At 39.1% G+C, this 19,914-nt stretch overlaps 1 protein-coding gene across 5 annotated transcripts in view; it reads right to left on the bottom strand.

Moving 5' to 3' along the window:
* Window positions 1-19,198, bottom strand: part of ESYT2 (extended synaptotagmin 2) — a 91,605-nt gene extending 72,407 nt beyond the window's left edge. Inside the window, exon 1 of one of the 5 annotated variants that reach the window (XM_074868456.1) lies at window positions 14,220-19,198. In XM_074868456.1, coding sequence (XP_074724557.1) covers window positions 14,220-14,576 — 357 coding nt within the window. In that variant the 5' untranslated portion in view covers window positions 14,577-19,198. The remainder of the gene's footprint in view (window positions 1-14,219) is intronic. The other 4 variants (XM_074868465.1, XM_074868472.1, XM_074868482.1 and 1 more) reach the window with 4 other exon arrangements.
* Window positions 19,199-19,914: the final 716 nt, after the last annotated feature.

Genomic DNA, 19,914 nt, shown 5'->3' with positions numbered 1-19,914 from the left:
CTAGCTGGAAGAAATCTTGTCCGTGGCAATGCCAGAATAACTGTGCCACTTTATTTGATTGCTCCTAAGCAGAATGTTCCTTAGCCCGTATTTCTCTTGAAGAAGAGGTTAATGTCTGTGCACATGCAGAAAGTAACATATGCAGCCAAGTCACTGTCAGCTCCTAAACTCTCAGCAGATTTTACAGCAGATGCTGCTGCACGGTGCTAATATTTTTTTAGAAGTTCTACAACAGAGTATTTACTACACATATTAATTAAAATCTATCAGCTGTGGCCCACATTATTCCTCGCTAAACTTAGGCATGTAAAAAGTAGCAGTGAAGTTATGACCTCATTACTCTAGGTTCTTATTATACAGAGAAAAGGGATGTCCTGCAAAAAATTCATCTCATCCCTTCCCACTGACTAAAGACAGATGGCAGAAGGAGACTTACATCTCTGAAATGAGGTGCCCAAGTTCAGTAGGATGAATCTACATTTTGGTTCATATAGCAAACTTAATTGTGTGTGCTAATTGGCAATAGACTTTTTTATGGCTTTTAGTGTTGACTGTGTTGGTTTAGGCCTGAATTCCAGCCCAGTAAAACTACCAGATATTTTCAGCAGTCTAAGATCTGTACACAGCTCTTAATCACATGTAATAGCTTTCTTGCAAAAGACATCACTTGAGTTTTAGAAGAATGAAGTGATGACAGTTAAAACGAAATCAAACCCCGTGAGTAAAATGCCAGAGTTATTTTCAGAAGTCTGCATAAATAGCAGATAATTTGCAACTATATCATTCCAGCTGAAGAAAGTATTTTCAAGAATTTGATAAAGGCTTTTCTATGTACAACTAGCCTCTGAGGAAAAGAAGGCAAAGATTTTATTCCTTTTCAACATCAAAGGGATGTTGAAATCAAATCCACCATTCTTGTTGCTGTATATGATTTTCTGCATCTGATACAGTCCTGACTGCTCAATGTATCTGAAAAATTGTTAGGACATCAAATAGTCAGCAAGCTTAACATTCATCTACCACACACATCTTTCTAACTAAATAAATGGAAGGCTTTTGTCTTAACAGTTGAAGATCTATCTGCCTATGGAAATGTCTGCAATCAAAACTAACTTGTAAACTATGTTGGAAAAAATGAAAACAGTCTTTAAGATATGTATTTCAATGTTTCCTTCTCAATGTTCTCTTTAATCCTCAGGAGCTCATATGGTTACTCTTTGTTAAAATAGTGACATCTCAAATCCCACGCCATTGACTGATCTGAGCTGCTCCAAACCAGAGGTTTTTACCATTCCACTTACTCAGTGGGAGATCGCAATGTAATAACAGCTTTACTTATACATTGTGTTCTTCACTAAAGTATGACAGACAGGAATGCTATTTCCATGTGCCTGGCAATGCAAACAATCACAGCAGCAGAAAGCAGAGCTGGAGTTCATCACTTTGATTGCTGGAAGAAGAAACCAGAACAAACAGAAACCTGCAGGACAAGTGGGGTTGACAAGAAAAACCATCTCCCCAAGCACTGCGAGTCTCAAGCAAAGAAGCAAATGACCTCATAAGTTCTTACAGGTTACATCTAAACTAGAAACTTATGCGTTACATGGGAATCAAGAATCATAACTTTACAGTAGATGAAATTCTTAAGTGATCTGTCAGAGCTTAAAACCTATTAATTTTAGGAACACTGATGCACTAATCCCCTCTCTCTGGCACGTGGATACATTTGTACTGCTTTACAATAAATTGAACCTTAAATGATATTCTACGGTTTTTCTGCTTGCACCCTGAGGACATAGATGTAAATCAGTGTTATTACAGCCAAGGATAAATGCTTTAAAGCAACTGTAAGTAAAAGCTACAATCACTTCCATCCCTTTAGCAGAGTTTCACTTCAAGCACAAATGCCTCCACTTCTTACGCTAAAAAAAGTTTTACAAAGTATCTGCCAAATATTCTACATCCTAAATACCAAACTCACTTCAAGTGAAGATGAAAATTTGGATGTCTTCAGCCAGAACCACCACAGACTGTCCCCCAGTATCCCATAGAGTTTTCCCATTACCCATTTCCTAGGTAAATGTTTTAACATCTTCAAAAATTGTCCATTAGGCCTTAATGGTCCTGTCTACACCTATGTCCAAACAAGAACTGCCCACTACAATTCTCTCCCACTCCTGCATAATATCCAGAATAACACTGTGCAGACCCTCTCCCCAAACCCAACAGAGGCTTAAGCACTAGTGAAAAAAAAATCCACCAAAAATTTGAAAAAGGGCAAAATTACTTAATTTCAGGTATATACACTTGTACTTCTATTGACAGCTTTGTCAGAAGTATTGCAATGGTGATATTAGTATAACAAACTTCCTTCCTAGCTGTGCCAGAAAACTGAAAAATTCAGTATAAAGGAAGCAGGTACACCAGTAACAACATGCATGTACTAGAAGCAAATCACTTAACCCTAAATTACTGTTTTAAAATAACACATTTCTAGTTCCTCATCTCTCATATAGTAAAATTAAAGTTTGCATTCTTACATGAGAAATTGAATTGTAAAAAGTTACTTCCAAATCAAATCTATTTTCAGGCTGGTACTATGGTTCTGTGTGTAATGGACTACTCTAATAAACTAAAAAGGAAAAAAAAAGCCCCAAACTTCATTGGGGGGTTTTTTTTGGTAAATCAAAGTAACAAAGTGAACAGATTGGTAACATTTTTGTTACTCACTTTAGAGAACTCATGAAAGATAGAACACCTACTGGAAAGAAACTTCAGACTATAATTGCAAAACTTTCAAAACACAAGAAACTGGAAAAAACCAATTGTTGGCAAATAAGTTTTCTGTTATAATAAATCTATGTTAAGACCTCAAAACAAGACAAGCACATATCATATGTGACTTTTTAGAAAGCTTTATACATAGCCAAATTTAGTAGAAAATTCTCATTATAAAGACAAAAATAAGAAAACTGATTTTATCTAAGGAATGTGGACAGTGTAGGCACATTCATATCAACACAGTACTCATACCTAACACACCCTAAAAAGAAAAAACAAAAAACAAAACACACTTTCAAAACACCAAATACTTTTCCCTAGAATATAAACCAAAATAAAGACTACCATGAACAGATAGAGAACAAGAAATTACTACAAATTAATATATCAATCACTATTGTATATTCTTATATCACATACAAGTCAAATGACTGAACACTGTTTTTTTGTTCCCCCCATGAAACACTCTCTTATCATTTCCTGGCTGCTATTTGACATTTAACTGGCAGGGGGTGGGTGGGTGGATGGAAAAGTGTTCTTTTTCTAGTTCAAGTATTTTAGGAGAAAGTCACTGGGTGAGGAACACAGCATTTTAAAATATAAATTCAGTCTGCATCATAAAATTGATTACTAGACTAAGACAACTTCCTAGCCACACATACAAGAGAATTTAGCATTCTAGTTCAACAATTAACAAGATGAATCAATAGACTGGGGGAGAAGGGAAGAGACTTGCCCCAACACAAATTATAATTTTTCAAAATTTTGGACAAGCAAGCTTACTGTACTAGGAAATATTAACAAATTAAGAAAAGACATTTCCTCATCTGAAGCATCATACATTCATTACATTAACAGTCTGCTTGAAACATGCAGACAGATCAACTTGCAAACTACCAACAAGTCCTGAGAGTTTTTTTTGTATAAGCCTGCACAAAAACTCACAGCTCAGCACATGTCTTGTAATATGTTTCCCTGCAAAAGAATGCCACAAGAGTTCTTGTCAAGTTTTTGGATATAAAGTTGTAACTTATTCACTATTGCTTTTCAAAGCTGATGAGGTTAACAGTCTACAGAATACACTATATGAAGAAGGGAATCTGAGAAAGCACAGATACATTTTCTTACATCAAGCAATGCAGATCTGAAATAAGGCATGAAGAAACATGTATTACAAAGAAGCAGTAATAAAGCTTAAATATAAAGCAAACTATGAGCTTCCTGAGCAGATAAATTCCATTTGAGCTTCTCCCCGCAACGTCTTCCTCTCCATGATCCATTTTTTTAGTAAGCTATTTTAAAAATGAACACTCACAAATTTTAAGAGCAAAGTGTTGATCTTAATACTGCACAATTAATTCAAATCGGAACAATTAAGGTTTCATAGCTACCTTCATGCTTCAACATATCTTGTGGTTACTTTTAAAAATTAAACAGAAAGACACTGCATTTTTAGAGATTCGCCCTCTTTCTTCCCACCTTCCTTTTAAGGTAGGCAGCCATGGGATACAAGACAATGGCTTGTCAATACATTTAATTCCACATTAGGTGTTACGTCTTTCAAAATCTTCCCAAGGAAACTACTTCAGGCCATTTGGATAATTCATGTGAGCCAGTATCTAACCAAAGGAATGAAAGCAAAGTTTATGAAAAACAACAGTGCTAGAGTCTGTCCTACACCCTCTCAATTAAAGTCTTCATTAAAACAGATGCAAAAAGGTATGCAATTTACATCACAAATGTAAATCTCTTAGGTGAAAGTGCCTGTAATTGAACTAATGTAAACTTGACCCATGCTGCTATATGATAAGGACAGCCAAATGACAATGTAATGCTTGCCTGTCATATGACAGTTATTTTCAGCCAAGTAAAACTAGTTTCGTATTTCTAGTAACAACTTCATGGTACATAATTCTAGACTGCTTCAGCTGAAAACAGTTAGCCCTGTTTCAAATTTTCAACTCCTAGGGAGAATTTTGTAGTCACATCAGGGTGTAGCAGACAAAACTTTGTGCAGTGACTCATTACACAGGAACACTCCTCTTCCAAAGGTTATTTATATAACAGGAGTTCCATTTGAAAAAAAAAAGTATGTTTTAGCAATTTGCTGCACAGAATTTTAATACTAGCTATTTAGCTGACAAGCATCTGAATGACTTAAAATGTCTCACTACCTCCCACAAAACACCTCTCTAAAGATAGCCTTTTTTTTTTTTTTTTTGCTAGTACACTTAATAGTTAAGCAAATACTGGTATTTTATGCAGAAAAGATTTCTTACCACTTGTAAGCCACAACTGGAGACTGAAAGCCAATTTAAATGGCAGCTTAAAACAAAACCAAAAATCATAAAATAATTCAGGTTGGGAGAGACCTTTGGAGCTCATCTGACCCAACCATGCACTAAAAACAGGGCCAACTTTTAAATTGGATCATAGTACCGAGAGTTTATATGTTTGATGATTAAGTATGTTACCAGGTCTGTTGAAATGTTATAAAAGAACTTGAATGTGCAACTCAACATTATAAACTGTTCAAGTTCAAACTTTGCTTCCCCGCAAAGACACCTCAGCAGTGCTATTTGCCACTTCTTTCTAAGAAGGTCCTCTTCATGCAGGCTATTGCTCCATTTCACTTTAAGCCTGACCGCAGGCTTCCACAACCTCCTTTTTGTAGGCATTAGCACTTGTGTGGTTGCACAGTAAACTAACTCAAGGAACTGATCCAGCTGAACACTAGACCTGGCAAAAAACTTACAAGTAGGTGGCCAAGTAAATTCTAGTGCTGGCACAAGAAGGCAGTGGGAAAATGCAACTGGATGCAGAAAACCCTTTTTGTCAGGAGTGCACATTTACATATTTTTTTTTTTGAAACTACAGAATCATTCTCTTTAACTATGTAACTCCCTGATTCTCTCTGCAATAAGCATATTTGAATGCAGAGAAAAGCCTACAAAGCTGACAAATAAAGTTTAGGGATGCTGTTTATACATATTGTCATGAATAAGGAACTGATAGTAGGAAGAAATTTTACAATTCTCACTGCTTCACTAACTTTTAACAATATCACAGGTCACAGAGAACAAAAGAAAAAAAAAAAGCTGTACCATTTCAATGGCAGAGAAAATAAGAACTCCACCAGTCTAACAAAGACTGGTACATGAAGCTTGGTAGAAGCTAATGGGAATAAAAATTAGAAGTAGTTTGGGGATGGGATCAAATGACTCTGCAAGAAGGCTGAGGATAACCTCTCTTCCTACCACTCCCATGCACCATATCAATGGGATGCAAGAGGATGTGGAACACAGCTCCTCACCTGAACCCTGACGTAAAGACAGGGACTCAAGAGAAATACAGGACTGTGTTAAGGAACAAGGGATCAAAACAAAGTATCTTGAGAAGCTGAGGTAAATGAAATGGACTTAGCAAGGCCAGCGTACTTGCTGAACACATGCCCCCCAAAGTCAGGAAAGTATTCAGGATTCTTGAACCTCACTTTTGTAATGAAACTTCCTTATAAAACAAGTTTAATCTGGGCTAATTCTAGCCAGTGGAGAATAAAACTTACTATTGCTGTCAGTTACTCCATTAGCCTATGTGGCAAGTTTGTATAAACTTACTTTCCAGGCCTGACAATGATCCATTTTGGGACATTTCTTGATTGCCAGCTAAGAAAAGACACAAAGCTTACATTAAAAACATAATAAAAGGAACAACATCTGTAAAATCAAAACACAGAGAAGGTGGCAAGTGCCAGAAAGAAAACAAATTTAAGTCGGCTCTTTATTTTCAAAACACACACACACACATCTTTAATTGCACTAGCATCTTTCCCTACTTGCCCCAACAGAACTAGTCTCATCCAGGCAGAAGACAAGGCTTCCTCAAAAAAAGGTAGTAAGATTGTTTAAGAAATGCAAGTGCTGTCCAGATCCTCTCTTTCTTTTGCTGCAAAATGAGCAAAGCATTTAGTGCATGGCACATGGAACTGCAGAAGGGTCCTGGGTCAGTTCATGGTATCTCGGACAACTACAAACTCTGTCAAACACATCAGGCTGGCAACTGCCTTCCACCATTTCACATGTGGTTACTTTTAGCAAATTCGTGATTTTATTCTTCCCTCTTATTCCCCATCCAAAATTTTCTTTGTAAACTTTACAGAACTCTCTCCTCATTCAACTGAAACAAATCTTACCCAGAAATATTGAAGTGCCATGTGATCCAAATTGTAAAATGACAGACCTCTCTAAATAGTTGTTTCGTAATGTACTTATTTCAAACAGTTATTTAAAATAAAACCACTCTCCCTTCTTCTTATCAAAATACTGTTTCCCTACTGTTCTTATTCACATCCAATTCTATGTTGAATACTCCATCCCTGTATATCTCGTTTTCATTAACTGTTCACAAACACCAGCCACAGATAAGGATTTCATTTTCTTCTTTGAAGTGGTGCAGTATTTCCCCTGAACACGCAAAAGGAGTTCTACATATACTACATTTGAAATTCTCCTGGCCCGTCAAGCTTGGTACATAAAACTTAGAAGCTGGCCCCTGCTAGGCCACAGAAAAGCTCTAAAGCTACTGGTGGGGTGTCCATTCTAAGCTTCATTAGGAAAGGGTAATATCAGATTTAATTTATATTATCCAACAGTAAAAAAAAAACCAAAACAAAGATAAAGATGAGACTTCGGAGGTCAAAAAATCTCTGTATCTAAACTGCCACTGTCTAATACAAACATCTCTTATTTCTGCAATCCTTCCAGAAGAATCACACTTTTTATTGATTCCTTTGTATCTACATGTTGAAACGTAACAAATCAATGGCATAGATTAATTTATAATCATTAACTGCTGCTTTCAGAATCTGATATACTACTATAAGGCTCTGACAAACTGGTTTCAGACACTAAGGAGCATAATAAAAAAATCAGCATTCTTTAAAAATTTCATATTTTAAAATAAGTTTTAAAACAGCTTCCACAAATCCACACCCCAGATTGAGTAGAGGCATATGGTCAGCATAAAATTGTTGCAAAGCTCAAAGGAAGTTATGCTAAAGGCAATTTCAGCAATTAGAGAACCTTTTCAGTACTATAATTAGTGACGATTTGATAAACGGGAGATAAACTGCAATATAAATCAAATTTTTTAAGTCAAAGATTTTTATCTCACCAGAAACAAAATGCTGCCTCTTCTTTCATTTTAAAAAAGAACAGGACACCAAAGAATTGTTTTGAATACTCGAAATTTTTAAAACAGGCTTTCATTACTAAAAACTACAATGAAAATGTTTTGACAATAACCCTGACTCATCTTCCTATTTCCCAGCAAGCTCTCATGGAAAAAAAAAAAAAAAAAAGTCTTAGAATGCATATCCAACCACACTCTGTGATGTGCCAACAATCACAAAAAGTAATTTAAAACTAGAAGAATCTTGTAGAAGAGGCAGAAAAGGTTGACTGCTACTCTAGACTCTTTTTCTTCCATAAAAACACAGTCTTTATTGACAAGATCTTTATTACTCCTACATTTTCAACTATGGCTAAAGCTGGGCCAGCCCTTATATGCCAAACTATTTAGGCATGGAAACAACACTAGCAGACTAAAATGCAAATTAAAAACAACAACAAAAAAGAAAACCACACTAGAGAGACTTGTACACATCTTCCTTAGTTATTCAAAGAAAGAGCACACTTAAAGAACACATTACCACTAGTCCCAAAACTCAGTAATAACCATTATGTAATATCAATTTGTTATATGAAAAAAGAACGTATTATACATGCATATTTAGAAGACCTGTGGCACCTAACAACAGTTCAGGAAGCATACTAACACTTTCAGGTTAATATTTTTCTTTAGCAGTTTGATGTCATATTCATAAACATCAGTTCATCATGTGGCTTTCTACCATAAATATCCTGGAAAAGGATCTTTACGTATGAATCACATAAGTGATGCTTACCACATTACTGAGAGAACGTGTTATGTGACAGACATCATCTCAGCAAGGTTTTAACACACTAAATTTAAAAACTTTATTTGAGAAACAGGAAGATCAATTGTTCAACATAAATGCTTTTTTTGCCTCTGGTTCTCCATTCCGAAAACCATCATTCACATGTCTCTTAACTATGGGGTACTCTTAGAAAGTCACCCAGGTTACCTTCTTAACTACAAGAAGTAATACTGAACCAAATTAAACTTCTTTTAAAAAATAACAAACAAAAACACTAAAAAAATAATTCACACAACCCACAAGACACATAAGTAAGTATACATATACTATGAGGCACCTAGAACAGAAAGCAGGTTTGTAAGAAAATAATCGGGCGGAAGAAGGATGTGGACTTCAGTTGTTAAGTACTCACAAATTATTATTCTATTCTTACTGATACCCCTTCATACTTTCCAGAGGCAGGCTGGCAGCCTAAAGTATATGGCCACCTGCAGTACTAACCATATAAACTGATTAGATCCAGCTTTGCATTAAGTGGCCATACATGGAAGTCATTTTTCTTATAAATCACTCCTTGGAAAATTCAATCTAACATGCTCAACTAACATTTGGAGAAAGGATCAGAAGCATGTGTCACAATGCCTCACAGTCTTCCTTTTCGTATTTTAGTATACTGTATAAAAAAAACCACCTACAATTCCTACAGCTACAGTAATAACAGCATTAACCAAAGGTATAATTAGAAGTTAAGAAGATGACCTTTCCATTCTATGGCAATTAAAAACACACACTGAATTGCAGAAGTCCACTTGTTTATCAGATTTATTGAGTATATACTTAACACCTATCAGCAATGATTCCTTGGAGATTCCCATCCTGAACTATCAATCTAAGATCCAGTTAGCAAGTTTGATTCTACATCATTAAGAAATCTTCATGTCAGATACATGTAAGAACCTAACCACCTCAACCTTCTCTACAAATGTCACTCAGTACATGGTATGACCCTGCAGTTAGAGCTACCTAACCATTTTTCTTCCACAAACACTGGATCTACCTTCCCAATATCAGTAAAAAACAAAGTGTTTATTGCTCTAACCACGTAATTGGAGTATTTGACAAGAAGCTCATGGAAGGGCTTGGGTAAAAGAAAACAAGTATGTATGCATATTTTATTATAAACACAAGACTAAATACAAACAATCTACAAACAATCTCATAGCTATAAATCACAATTTCCTTTTTCAGACACGTGTTCTGAAGTCTGTTTTTACTCAGAATGGTTCCTCATCCCTTAAACACCAGCAGTTTGTTCAACATTCAACACAACATTCAACTAAGAAATACACAGCTACCCTTGAAGTCATGCTTTACTGAACATTGCCATTGCAAAAACACTCAACAAAACATGGGTTGATAATTATTTTATTGATTATTGTAGCTATACATCAGCATCTAGTAAAAAGGGTACATGCTGACATTATCTCCTCCCTATAGGTGCAGCAGTAATTCGTAATACTCAGTCTGCAAGAATTTCATACAGCTTCCCAAGAGAAAGAAGACCTACCAGATTTCTTTACAATAGGACTGTAGATCAGTTTAGTTAAAAAGGTGACTAGACAGCTTCTTAAGTTTTAGGCAGATTTTTCTTTTTACCTTAAGTTGATGAGAAAACAAAACAACAAAAACAAAACTCTACAAATCACTCCAAACTAGAACAGAAACTGAAGTGAGTCTGTAGGACCCAAAATGCTACATGAGACTTGCAATTAATGTTTTAATATGACATTATTTTTACTACATGATGTACAGAATTTCAGTTTATGTATAATACATGGTTAGGGATATGAAGAAAATTGCCTACATCTGTTTTCAGAATCAATTATTCAAAAATGCTAAGATTTGTTCCTATTTTGGTCTCCTGCTGATTGCTGACAGACTGCACACAGACACAGCTCCTGGTATCAGGCCAAACTTACAATTAATCTGGGGAAAAAAAAAAAAAATCAGCGTGGCTTTTAATCTGTATGTTGAAGAAAACAGGAGTCAAAGTTTCAGTTATCCAAAAAGATGTCAAACATGGTATGTTGCATGTTATAAAAGTCATATTAAGCAACCAAAAACACCTACAGTGGAAAAATTACATTAACTTTTTTGGTTGTTCTGAGAAAGAACAAAGTAAATTTGTTATACCACTTAGATTACGAAATTCCATTACTGTTTAAAAAATAAAAGGCTACATGATACCTGGCCTTTAAAAATTGAGAGTCCTGGTTTCCTACCTTCTATCCTCTAAGTAGTGATACTTAAATTGCCACTTTCCTTATATATGTTTGCATCTTAATGACATTCATTCCAATATACATTGCATCTAGCGTATAAAAATGTTGCTAAGAAAGGGGAAATGTCGACTTTATTTAAAGACCATTTTGATCTCCAACCCTTTTCTCATTGTAAATTCTGCTGCCTAGTTTTAAATGACTTGGAAAAGCACCCACCTCTGCTCCCTCCCACCCCATATAATCAGTGACATCTTCCAAACATGTAGCAAAGCTATGTGTTAGCAAGTCTATGAGTACAGATCTTAATCTTTTAAGACAGTAAAGGAAATATTTTTTAGCATATACATATTTCTTTTAAATAATTCAGTGTTGACATTTTAAGTAACATAACTTGTATTCATGTTGAATTAATTCATTTCACATGCACAGTACAGAATATTCTATTATATAACCACCTGCTTATGGAAGAAGTAAAGCTAATCTAGGAAACTAATAATTAACATTACCAACTCTAGTGTGATAGCACAGCAGTATCACTTTCAAATCATAATTGAGCATACTGTCAGCAGAGAAATCTTAATTCATTACTCCTGCAATTACCACTTTCTTAAAACTTAGTAACCTGATGCAGTATTACTGAATACTGAAAATGAATTGCTAAAGCAGCAATCGATTTCAAGGTAGGTGGAGGGGAAGAAAAATCACACCTTACATACACTGCTGCTCAGCTAAAGTTCTTTTCCAATCAAGAGCCCAGGAAGATGCCACATGTCAAATAAATGCTTGAGATGTTACATAATTTTAGTTGAAAAATGGTTTATTACATCTCAGTTTCAGTCCCCAAGAGTAAAGAATTTCCTCTATTTAAAACGCAGCATTGTCCTACTCAAGCTTATTTCCCTGGCCAGAAACCAAGGGAACTCCAGTTTGGACTTCACATTGAAATGGATAAACTCAATACCTAAGAGATGTCAGGCTCCATATACCACCCAGTAGCTCTTATTTGAAATATGACTGAAATCCAGGAATCTCCAAGACAACATACATAACGCAGAAGGAAGGAGAATAGCAGTTTTTCCAAGAAACATTACAGAGGCAGCAAAAAGACTCACATAAAGCTTAATGACTATGCAAGCAGACATTGAAGACCACTTTTGATTTAAGTGGGCCTTCAGTTCTCAGACCTCTGTTTTCCAGATTGCATTTCATCTGGAAGCTACATTTATTATGAAGCGTGATACTTCCAGAACACAGCATATGTCAGAAGAAAGAAAAGAACCAAGACCTTTAAAGAACATGAAAAAAACAAACCAAAAAACCCCACAAAAAAACCCCAACAGTGATTTACAATATATCTGTCAACTGGTATATCAGAAGGTCACGCTTTTGTGGGAGCTCTGCGTATGATCAGTTGCTTTCTCATAATACCATGGGATATATGCAGGTGTTTGCAGCCAGCACTCATTCCTCTCTATGAATTTTTGCCATGACTTGAGTCAAGAGGCCTCTTTCTAAATCTTTAGTTATTTGGACAACTCCACACAGGAATTAATTGCCATTTTATCAAAGGTAATAAATTGTGACTTAAAATGAAATTTACACACAGCACTAAGCTTGAATATCTACTGCTTAGTTACCAGCAGATAGTTACTATATACACTGCTCCATAACAAATCTAGCTTCAGTTAATTAATTTTAAATGCATCAAATCAGAACACTTCCATTATATTGCTGCATGATTACAGCGGGAAAAAAACCCCAAGAACACAGAGCTAACATAAGAGCTATTAATCACATTATTTAAGACTCACACCTCAGCTTCAAGCAGTAAAACCACTTCACCTCTCCTAAACATTGTCCTCATTTTTACCATGATCTTCCGCTAGAAGAGCAGGTAAAAGATGCAAAGAAACAGGAGTAAGAAAGACTCCCATCTCACACCTCAACACTACATTCTCTCCAGATGAGTAGAACTCCTATAACTTCCTTAGTAGATCTAGGACAGGTGACATCAGGTATAGCAATTTGATCCCATGAAAATAGCTACTTGGATACTTATCATCTCAACACTGCTCAATGCACAGTCACTGCAAACAGCACCCAGCAGAGATGTGGATGGCTATTACTGAGGAGTGGAGAGCAGTCAACAAAGAAATCACATAGAAAGATGTAGCAGAAACCTTCAAGACTTCAGATATGGGGACTAAGAGAGCAGTAAGCTCTGCACAGCAGATCACGGGGGCAGACCAGGACATACAGAGGCCTGGATGAGCACTGACAGCTACCAGCTGTATTTAAAAAATTGTTAATCCTCCAAAGTAAAAATTACGAAGAAGCAGCATTCAACTTTGAAGCTGAGGTTCAGCTAAAAAAAAATAATAACGGTAGTTCTAAGGACTTATTAGAAAGCCTGAAACTTTCAAAGGAAGACTCCACTTTCGAAGAATGCCTTTTAAAACCCATCACAGCAATGCACAAATAAGGCCATCACAGCCCCTTTACCTTAGTCCTCACGTCACAACCCTGAAACCTGCCAGAACAACCTCATTTTTATGTCACTCCCTATTCAGTAACGCTTTTCTGAAAACCGTTAAGATACCGATTTTGTCTACCTCTAATCTCAACTTTCCATGAAAAGGTTCCAACCCGAGTCACCAGACCTGTGCACCGCAGAGACCTCGCCACATCCAAGACGTGTGCGTCACTGGCACCGGGGGGGGGGGCGGGGAACGGGACGGGGGACGACCACGACCAAACCCTGAGGTAAAGTTTATTTCTGCGAGGGAAACCCGTCCATGCCAGGTTCAGTGTCGTCCGGCAGCGCCGCGGGGCTGTCACCACACGGCTGCCGCGGGTGCTAACGGGCGGCAGGGACAGGCCACCCCGCCTGCCCACGACCGGCAACAGCGCTCCCGCCGCTGGACGCCGAGTCTCCAAAGAGGCTGGCAAACCGGTCCGAGCAGCCTAGGGGCGCGGGAGATGCCGCCCCTTCGCCCCCTCCTCCCTCCCGTCGGGCCGGCTCCGGGGCTCCGGGGCTCCGGCCTCCGGCCTGTAGCGAGCCTCTTCCCCCGCAGCCCCGGGGTGGGGTCACGCAGCCCCGGGGCGGGGAGGTGACAGGCCCCGGCCCGCCCGGCGGCTGGGCTGCCCGCCGGGCGCGGGTGCTCCCTCGGCAGCGCCGGAGGGTGGTGGCCACTCACCCACGCAGGCAGATCCGCGGAGGAGACGCTGAGCCGCACCGCCTCCTCCTCATCCTCCAGGAAGGCGAGCGCCCGGCCCAGGCGGGAGGTCTTGCCGCCGCGGTGCCTGCGGATCCAGAAGAGCCCGCACAGGGCGATGAGGACCCAGCTGAAGCTCAGCCCCAGGTAGCCCAGCACGTACACAGGGAAGATCAGCACGAAGCTCCTCGCAAACTGCGACACCAAGCCCGTCACGTCCACGCTCAGCAGCGGCGGCGGCGGTTCTGGCACCGAGTCCTCAGTCGCCGCCTTCTCCGCGGCGGCGGGATCCGTGGCGGACCCCGCGCCGGGGGACTGCTTCGCCGCGGCCCCGCTCATGCTATCGCAGCGGCGGTTCCTACTGCTGCTGCCGCTCCTCCCGCTGCTGCCGCTGCTCCTCCTCCTCCTTCTCCTCGGGCGCTGGCTGCGAGCGGGCAGGGGGGCAGGGCGGCGGCAGCGCCTCGCATCCTGCGCCCGGCCCCGCTCCCCGCGTACCGACACCAACCGCCGCCCGCTTCCGGGTTCGGGGCGGCCCGGCCCAAACGGCCGCCGCCGTGGGGGGGGTGGGGTGCGCCGCCGCGGGGAGGCGCCCGGGCCCCCGCCACCGCTATTGGCGGCCGGCGCGTCGCACGAACGCCCCCTCCGCGCTGCCGCCTCCCCCCGCCCCCCTGCCGGCCCCGCTCTCGCTCGTCCTTCCCTCCCAGGCCTGCCCCAGGAAGCGCGGGCTCGTCCTGCGCGACGGGACCTGGGCCGGGAGGCGACGGTCGCCGCCTCTCACCGAGCTCTCCTCACGGCTGCCGGGACCCCCGTCGCCTCGGAGCCTCCCGCCTAGCCTCGCCAGGGCCTCGGGGACCGCGAAGGCGGTAGCGTGGGCTCCCCCGGGGGCAGACCGCAGCGCGGCCCCTTTCTCGTCAGCCGAGTGCACGGCTGAGCGGCGCGTACCAGTTACACCCCCCAGAAACGAGCTTCGTATTTTTCTCTGTTCCCTCCTGAGGGATGTTACTGAAGGACCCACTGCTCAGGGGACCAGCGACCCGTCGCTCCGCTCCGCGGTTCCAGCGGGGGTTCCCGGAGCTCTGCTCACGCACCCTCAGACAAAGCCGGCTCCTCTGTCAGTTTGTTAATACACAGGAGCACCGGGGGTAGCACCCACGGCTTTGGGATTACGCAACCCCCAATCTGTGGAACTAGAAAAACCGATTTTCTACACGCTTGTGTCCTGTATCCCCTTAACATAGTAGCACCTGCTTCCCACATCATTCCTCCTACCATTCCCTTATCTTTTAAATAACTTTCATGTAACCACCAGTTTCGTGAGGGGCAGCTGTTGCTCGGCCTTAGCCGTGTGCTAATCAGTTTGCTGGTGCGCACCTACTGCTTAAACTCAGCATTCACCAGGAGGTTTTTTTCTTTTGGCTTTAAATAGCTAACCTTTCACTTAGTGGGAACGAGGGTCCTCTCGTTTCCCCTCTCTTCAGCTGCCAATTTTCACAAAATTTGTAGGACTTTATGAGACTAATATTGCAGGCAGGGAAGAGGGGAGAATGAATTTAGCCAATAGGCTGAGAAGTTATAAATCTCATACAAACGGACAAATAGGAAAGCTGCATAAGATTCATTTCCTTAAGTAGTGAAAGCAACCTCATCTCCGTTATCCAGAGAAAAGGAAGGTCAGGAAGGCAACGGCACAAAAGGAAAAGTTGTTTGCTCAGTGCTGCAGAGCAGAATTGGAAAAAGAATCCACATCTCGACAACTGAATGTGCTGTCCTGTTCTGTCATCTTTCCAAATTCCCTCCATGCCTGCAATCAGGCACAATGGACCACTTTAAGCAAAAACAATTTCTGGCCATAGACTCGTGTTGCTCTTCTTTACTCCCTCTTTACCGTTGACAGTGAGTGCTCCCACCTATGTAATTAGGTTAGGATGAAAATTCTGAATGACCAAATGATACAAAAAGGAGTAACGAAATCAGTTATTTACAAGTATGTGGTAATCCGAGCTTTGAAATGACTACTTACTTTGGGTCTTTACTTCTAGAAAACTCAAAACACCTCAGGCTGTAACAGTGAGGGGACCGAAGGGCAGCATTAGACCCTGAAAAGCTTGTTACCTTAAATTGGAGCTATCAAGTACGACTCCATGACCACTTTGGATACCAATAATATCAAACTACAGTAAATGCAGGTGATCTTTTGCATTTACTGTATTCCTCTTCTAATTACTTAATTTGCTTAAATAGACTTCCTTGTGAACTCCTCAGTCCTGAGTTTCAGTAACACCTAGTACAAATGGCCATATTGTATGTGCGCTCCCTCCATTACAACCAATATTTCTAATATTTTCTTATTTTTTCAAGCCCTTTGTTCTTGGTCTTGGACTCAATTGCTCCATTTTACCTCCCTGTCTGGCTTCACGGTATCTGAAGCAGAAGACAACTGTACCACAAACCAAAATGAAAATTCAAAACAAGGAAAAAAAAAAGTGAATGAATTAACATGACATTTACCAACTAACACTTTACCATATGCTGCATCTTATTTTGCTCTCCTTTATGTGTATTGTGCATCTCCTCGATGTGTATTGTGCAAATGAACTGGATATAGAATTTGTAGAGGAGTACCCTCTACACTCAGTATTAATACACTGGAGAAGCACATCAGAAAAAAGATTAATCTTGTAGCAGCATTTAGGATGACAAACACGTAAGTGTAGGCCTGACAGCCTAGCATTGATCCTGGACAGAGTAATTCCTCAGTTGACAGGGAAGCTTGATTAATCCAAACAAAAGGTGGATGATACTGTGCCAATCAAATAGGCAAACAGAAGCAAGATCTTGTAGCATTAATTTGATAGCATTTATCTGTAACATCAATAGAAAATTCTGATTACTGCTGATTTCTTAGAATGTCTGTAGGTAACTGACTTGGCCCCACACAGTATTTTGATGAAGAAACTGGTGGTATGAAATTAGCATACCTGTTATTATAATAGGGACAAAAGAGTCTTGTTAAAATCAAGATATAAACCCTGCTGCTAGGGGATAAATTAGGGTCAGTTACTCTACTATAACGTTTTTCTTAAAATGTTCTGGATAAACACAAGTTATTTGTTTATTCCAATCTTTTTGGTGCTGATAAATTGTTTAAAAACTTGCTTGAGAATCTTGGAATTGTTAATTTGTGTATTTTCTGATCCTATTTTTTAATACTTACGATAGCAATCTTCAGTGCTTCAGGAACTCTTGAAGATACTCACTTATGGCACAGAGATTACTCTGGCTTTTCCTTAAGTATCCTATAGTGAATTGTATCAGCTACAGAGCTGATTATATTTATCTCATTTAAATAATATTTATTCTTTAATATTTATCCTGCTTTGTAGGTCTGTTGCCTTCTTAGAATTTTAATTAACACATTTTGCTTGCAGTATTCCTTTATACCCATTCTTAGCCATATGTGCTTGTTCCTCCTTTTTATTGGATTCCTTTTTTGCTTTTTCAAACTCAAGAGCTTCCATTGGAGTAAAAGTAGTGTTGTCCTATGTTTATGTTTATCTTTACCTTGCATCACATCAGTTTGCCATGGAGCTTTTTTTCCAGTAAGTACCAGCACTATTTTTCAGAATAACTTCCAAAAAGATCTTATTTATACATCTGGGGTTTTGAGGATGAGAAAAATTGGGAAAAATTCCATTTATATGGTGAAAAAGAAAATCCAGGTTTCCCTGACTTTTTTTGGAATTCACACAAAAAATCACATTTTGGAAGCAATTTTAATTGCTGCTTCTTGACCATTTTCAGTAATAGTTAATCTTTCTGAAAACCAGTATTTGATATTACACGTTATTTTTCCTTAAAATTTTGGAATTATTAATGGAAACATAATTTACATGAAGTTTCATCCTAATAAATTCTCATGATGATTTTATCCAGCTGTGTCAACCTGCTTCAGATTATCTAGTATATAGCACAGATATTTTCTGCTTGCTTCAAATTATCTAATATATAGCACAAAGAAGAGTCAGAAGACTCTACCATACCTGTTCAGTATACAGAACTTCTGTTGTGTGGAACAAAACCATATGTGACTGATCCCTGGTATCACCCAATCTGGTTTCAGTTTCACTGAATGCATAAATTGTACTCTCATTATTAGATCCTCAAATATTTATTGTTCCTGAAGACAGAAATACTTTCCACTAAAATATGTTTCTTAATAAGTTTTCACAAGAATCATTTCCCTAATGGGAGTTTACAAGTTATAGTTCAACACTAAAGGAACAAATTTACTTCAGAGATCCACACTTTTGCAGTTTCTGTTTATGAAGCTGGAGGACTGACTAACATAAACATTTTGAACACTTTGCAAGAGGTCATATATGCACCTCCATCGATAGTAATATTAACATTTTCTTCGCATCTTCATAAGGCCTCAGCAGAAATTGGTTTAAAAAAGGGAAAAAATATAGCTACAAAGCCTAGATCCTAACAAGTCTCTTCATACAAAAAAGGTATTATTTTATTTTTTAATTTTTATTAATAATAAAAGAATCATAATTTTTAAGCATGGTGGAGGGTTGCCATATTGTCCTAGGGAGGGTTGATATTTCCAGTAATTTTTTTGTGTAATGATGTGGTGTGTCATTCCATACAGTGGTGAAGAAAAATGAAATATTGCTTCACAGGATTAGAAGAACATCCAAAGATAAAAATAGCTTATTACCACAGAATGTAAAAAGTTGAGTTATTTTATATCCCTGTTTTTCAGATAACAGTGTAGGTAAAGAAGATATGTGTACCAAGCCAGACAATAGAAAAGCATGTAAAAGCTAAAATCGTGTTAAAATTCCCAGGGCTACCAAGCGCCTTGTTTACAACACTTTTCTTTCCAAGAAAAGCTAGGGCATCCTTTCAGGCTGTCTAGTAATACAGCAGATATTTGCCGTTTAATTGCCTGTATTCACATGATTCTAACACCTATTTTTATAAAAACAATAAAACTACTGATGTATTCATTTTTTTCCACTACATTGGTGAGAAACTGTAGTTTATTTGTAATACATGGTGGACACACTTAAACGTGCACTTGTTTTAGTTCTGTTATTCCACAGGTGTTCTTCCAGCTTGTGTTCTCATGCAGCAGTTAAACTTCAGCTTGATCCCTGGCTTAAGGTTTGAAAAGTTCTTTCCAAACCCTCTAGTGGTGCCTTCCCACATCCATATTTTTTCTCTTGACATAAAGCTGCCTGAGTAGTATACTCTAATAGTGGTAAGAAAAAGCTATTGGCAGCCAAAACTGATTTTTTTTTTTTTTTGGTAACAAGTACATATGCATATTCTAAAGAGTAGATGGTACAACCAGAACTTGGAAAAAACCCAAATGTGACAGTCTTTGGTAACACTGTCACATTTGCTAGTTTTAGTTACGTGTATTTGCTATAGTGTTAAAACTAAAGTTCAATTAGAGTACTTGAAGGCAGTGTTTGTCCTGCAGCCTCTACCTGTAGGACAGCATTTCTGCAGAGCATCCTTTACTAGGCAGATGTCTTGTTCCATGGGTTTGGCTCTTTGGCTAAAGAGCTCTTTAAGTTAAGCCAAGAGGACTTGGAAGTGCATTTTTATTTGTTCAGGGAAGAAGATATAAAATGCTTATAGCTTATTATTGCTCTGTCAAAGA

This window comes from Strix uralensis, chromosome 1 (genome assembly GCF_047716275.1).
Source record: "Strix uralensis isolate ZFMK-TIS-50842 chromosome 1, bStrUra1, whole genome shotgun sequence".
Taxonomy (NCBI): domain Eukaryota; kingdom Metazoa; phylum Chordata; class Aves; order Strigiformes; family Strigidae; genus Strix; species Strix uralensis.
This window is presented reverse-complemented; position numbering and strand designations above follow the sequence as displayed.